Here is a 5,303-nt window from a genome sequence, read left to right on the forward strand (position 1 = left end):
TGGGGGGGGGGGGGGCGGAGTATAGCTCAGGTAGACGTAAGAATCAAGAATAGGATAGAATAATATCCCAAATAGTTGTATAGAAGTGATAAGAATTTTCAAAGTTGTCTATCTCTGCCGATCCAAAAATGATTATTTTCAGATTTCATCAAAGTTTTCTAAAAAATATCAAGTGAGTGGGGAGGGGGGGGGTAAGTTTTTGTCTGTTAAAGTGTGTGTGTGTATGTGTGTATGTATTGTGTCTAAGTATGGATTCTGGACATCAATTCATCTTCTCCCTGTATCTGCATCATCAAGGGTCAAAATATATCTTCCTTCTTCTATATACATATCTTCCTTTTTATATATATATCTTTCATCTTCTATATATATCTTCCTTCTTATTTATATATATCTTACTTCTTATATATATATATATCTTCCTTCTTATACTGGTGGCTAGACTCCGGTTGAAAGGATTCAAAATTGGAGAGAATAGTGACGACTTTATTAATGATTTAATTAAAATGTGATTTAACATAATTGTTTCATTGATGCATCAAAATTAACGAGTGCCATAATACCAGCTATCCACCTATCTCCATTTCCATATATATAATATATACAATGACATTTTAAATAAGCCGGAATAAATTGATTGATAACTTTAAAGTCGTCTTTTAACTTAAAAAAGTTTGCGGCATTCAACATAGGTAACTTGATTTCAGCAATATTTTTTAGGAAACAATAGTCAAAACATAGACCTGATCCTGCGATTTTCAAAATGTGGTCTGGCAAATATTTGCTCTCAAAAACACCAGAAATATTAAGAATTTGGTTTAAATTTCAATGCATTAAATAAAACCATGAAAATGTATCGTTAGGAACGAAATGCCGCAAACCATTTCTAAGGATCAAAAGCGACTTTGAAGTTATCAATCAATTCATATTATTCCGGCTAATTTAGAACATCAGTGTATTTATAGTATTTATTCTATTCAAAAACTTTTTCAGCTTACAACACAACTAATTATTTAGGTATTTACCTATAGAAATATTGTTTGAACTACTTATCTATCTATCTACTTAATTAGCTATCAATCAATCAGTTATAAATTTATTTTAAGAAAATGTATATTTGTCTATTAGTCTAGTATATATGCCTATCCAATATCTAGTTGTTCATTTATTGATTTTCTAAACTAGCACCAAGGTTGTGTGTCCGTATGTTCTGTTTGTTTGTTATAAGGTATCTTTTCGTGTTCAACTCCATTTAGACATTACAGGATGTTGTACATAGTATTTAGTAAATATACAGGGTGTATTCTATAGTATCTAGTAAATATACAAGGTGTATTCTATAGTATTCAGTAAATATACAGGGTGTATTCTAAAGTATTTAGTAAATATACAGGGTGTATTCTATAGTATCTAGTAAATATACAGGGTGTATTCTATAGTATTTAGTAAATATACAGGGTGTATTCTATAGTATACCTATTTTTCATCAATTTTAACTGATAGCTCTGTATCTAACCAATGTTACCCTATCTGCAACTCTCACGACCCTTTCGGAGAATGACCCCCCACCCTCTGGAATGCCCAATTGGACTGTAACACCCCTTTAGTAGAATCTGGAACACCCCTGGACTGTGACACCCCTATAGTAGAATCTGGAACACCCCAGGACTGTGACAGCCCTGTCGAAGAATGAACCCTCCCCCTAGAAAGTCCCTGGACCGAGACACCCCTTCCGGAGAATGAGCTCTCCCCCAAGAACGCTCCTGGACTGTGACACCCCTATAGTAGAATCTGGAACACCCCTGGACTGTGACACCCCTGTCGAAAAATTAACCCTCCCCCTAGGAAGTCCCTGGACCGTGTCACCCCTTTCAGAGAATGACCCCTTCCCCTGGAACGCCCCTGGAACACTGACCAACCAATCTGTGTGGATCTGGGGAATCTCTAGAAAGTGATAAGATCATTTTTCTCTCTGGGATGAAAGGTTGGATCAACTCTACGGAGACGGAAATTTGAACCGCTTGCAGCAAACTTAACTTAGTTTTCCGGGCTTAAGTGGGACTTAATTTCGAATCAGTAGTATAAAATTCATTCTCAGAGTTGAAAGGTTGGATCAACTTCTATACTCAGCTCTATATACTCAACCCCATAGAATATTAATACTAGGATAGATTGATAGATATATAGATAGATGGATAAATTGATAGATAGATAGAAAGGTCTTAAAAAGACCTGAAAATGAAGAGGTCTACCCAAAAAGCACAGGTTGGGCAGATTTTGAAAAAAACAGTTTTTAATACCTTTCAATTAGTAAATTCGTAAATTTTCAACAATTAGCACCCCCCCCCCATTTTCGTTCATTTAGACACAATTGATCCAAAAAAAAATGCTTTTTGTCCCCAATTCAGCAAATTTTCTTTTTTTTGGCGCAGACATACCATGCCTACTAGCTGGGGGGAGGGGTATGATTTTTCATAAAATATATAACCCTGTTAGGTTATTTATTTGATATTTTTTTATTATTTTATTTATCAAGTTACAGCGGGGTTGTGATTTATACCTTTATAGTTCGAATTTTCAGTCTTTTTTCCCTCTCTTGTTGCATGTAGACATACACAGTGGACCATGTGTAAATAAATCAGAACCAAAGTTATAAATCTTCTTATAACAGAAATACTTGGTCTTAAACACAGATAGACAGACATACAGACAATCAGACAAAGACAGATAAAACTGACAGACAATGTATAAATAGACAGACGAACAGACATATTAATGTAACGTGAAAAAAAAAATCTCATTATACATATGTGTGTGGTTTGACCAAAAAAATTAAAATTAATGGTTTGGTTTGGTTTTCGACAAATGTCATTGATTGATCCTATGGTTGAAGTTGAAGTCGGGTTTAATCAAATTCAACTTTTTAAAACTTTTTATTGATTCAATTTCAATTATTTATTATTGAGATAATAATTTAAGAACTTACATTATTTTGAATCAACCATTTGTTTTCAGAATATTTAATAACTTATTATTCTTTTTATGAAGTTTTGTGAATTTCTTACAGGAACTGTAAGCGTAATTTTAAGTGAAAATTACAATGCCCGATTTACAACGGTACCCTTGAAAGCTTAGTCTGATCAAATAGGAATTAGTTTTTGATTTTTTGGTTTCTTAAGACAGTCTTTTTTTATTCGCGCATTTCTTTGCGAAACTGACTTGCGCATTTCTTATGAAGCAATGGAGAAACTCACCAAAGTTAACAGTTTTCAAATCAGAAAAAGACGGTATCGTCCAAGAATGTAATGAAAGGAAAGTTAATTGCAGTTGCGTATACTCTGCGTACATATTGAAACCAGTTCTCTCTGGGCGGAATTTGTAAACTAGAATAGATGCATCAGTGTTCGTTTAGTATCCGAGGAGGTTAAAAGCATTGAATTTTGATAATTTTGATAATTCACATAATAGTTTCCTATGACCAGCTTATTTTATTGATTATTTATGTGAAAGATGGATCCCATGTCAAGCTTCGACATCCGTCTTGTGTTTACATTACCGCCCAGTGACCGTACACTGCAGTGCAAAAGATGCGTACACCTCTGAAATAACTTTCCTTGACTATAACCTTGGTATCGTCCACACTTTTGATAAGATAAATGTTTTAAGGGTATATTTGTGAATCGTGCATTGCCATCTTTGTAACTAAAATTACACTTACAGTATTTTTCGTCGATAATATGGTTTAAACTAATTGATTATTTAATTTCAGATGCAGTTAATCAAAACGGTGAAACTAAGCGTCAACGGACCTCTTATACTCGCTACCAGACCCTAGAACTAGAGAAGGAATTCCATTTTAACAGATATCTAACACGAAGACGACGGTAAATATACATCTTCTTAGAACCGTAATTACAAACTAAAACAGGGGTGTATATTTTCTTGAAAAATCAGATTTCTCCCCCCCGCCCCCTTTTGCAAATCATTTTTTATCCTTACAGAAGTTAAGTATGTATGTAAGTAAGTAATTTATTTATGAAATATAACAAAAACATAAAAAATTAAGAGTTTAAGGAGAAAATATTTGAAAACCTCCAAAAATAGAGGTTGTGGGAATATTTCCCCCCAATTATGCTTGCGCACAAATTTTTTAGGGTTTATTTGTTGAATTTGGGAAAATCAATGAATTTTGGGGTAAAAAGTATCAAAAAGTTGCCTGTATATAACACATTTTTCATTTTTTCCCTTCCAAATTATCAAAAATCATCCCCCGCCCCAGGGAGGGGGCGGGGGCGAATAATTCTGAAAAATATACACCTCTGAATGAAAAGCCAATGGAAGAATATGTTTTTAAAAATGATTTTATATTTTTTTGCTGAATTTTGAAGCGAAAATGCATAAATTTGGAGAAAAAGTAGATCAAAAAAGGGGTATAATTTTTATTTTCATTTCTAAAATCCTTCATAAAATTAACTTATTAAAAATTTTAAACTTGCTAAAAAATATAAAGACAAAAATAAGATTAATATCTTAACAATTTTCTCGTTTGCACATCATTAAGTTTTAATAGTTGCCACTTAATCTTTTATCTAATTTATTCTAAGCTGGGAAATTTTAAATAGGCGATTGAGTTTAACTCACTGAGTTTAGAATGCGAAAATAGTTATTTTTTGACAAGTTAAACCAGTTTAGCTTATTCCATCACTTTCCTGGCTTAGTTCAGTTTCCAAATTTAATGATTTTAAGCCGCGTCTCAAATCCCCCAAAAACCGGTTTCAAATGAGCCCCGGCTTAAGTGTAAGTTTATATACTTTTCCTAGTTCAATTTATATATTTTTCATAGCTCAGTTTATATACAGTGGTTGGCGATATACATACAATTAAGACGACTTTTTCCATGCTTAAGTATTTCCATGCTGTTAAAAAGCTTGAAAAAAATAAAAATTTAAATCGAAAGTCATCTTCATTGAATTAATATGTGCGGCGCCGACTGCATCTTTCCCAAATCAGTTTATATATTTTTCTTAAATCAGTTTCTATATCTTTCCCAAATCAGTTTATATATTTTCCCAAAGCAGTTTATATATTTTCCCAAATCAGTTTATATATCTTTCCCAAATTAGTTTATATATTTTTCCCAAATCAGTTTATATATTTTTCCCAAATCAGTTTAAATATCTTTCCCAAATCAGTTCATATATCTTTCCCAAATCAGTTTAAATATCTTTCCCAAATCAGTTTATATATCTTTCCCAAATCAGTTTATATATTTTTCCCAAATCAGTTTATATATTTTTCCCAAA

At 32.6% G+C, this 5,303-nt stretch overlaps 1 protein-coding gene across 2 annotated transcripts in view; it reads left to right on the forward strand.

The window, feature by feature from the left end:
• The window catches only part of LOC111712780 (homeobox protein Hox-B5), a gene marked incomplete in the record, with an annotated part of 32,176 nt that overhangs the window by 24,183 nt on the left and 2,690 nt on the right, over positions 1-5,303 (forward strand). For both annotated transcript variants that reach the window (XM_023487502.1, XM_023487500.1), the window contains 1 exon segment: positions 3,770-3,884. In XM_023487502.1, coding sequence (XP_023343270.1) covers positions 3,770-3,884 — 115 coding nt within the window.

This window comes from Eurytemora carolleeae, unplaced genomic scaffold (assembly GCF_000591075.1).
Source record: "Eurytemora carolleeae unplaced genomic scaffold, Eaff_2.0 scaffold792, whole genome shotgun sequence".
NCBI classification, from domain to species: domain Eukaryota; kingdom Metazoa; phylum Arthropoda; class Copepoda; order Calanoida; family Temoridae; genus Eurytemora; species Eurytemora carolleeae.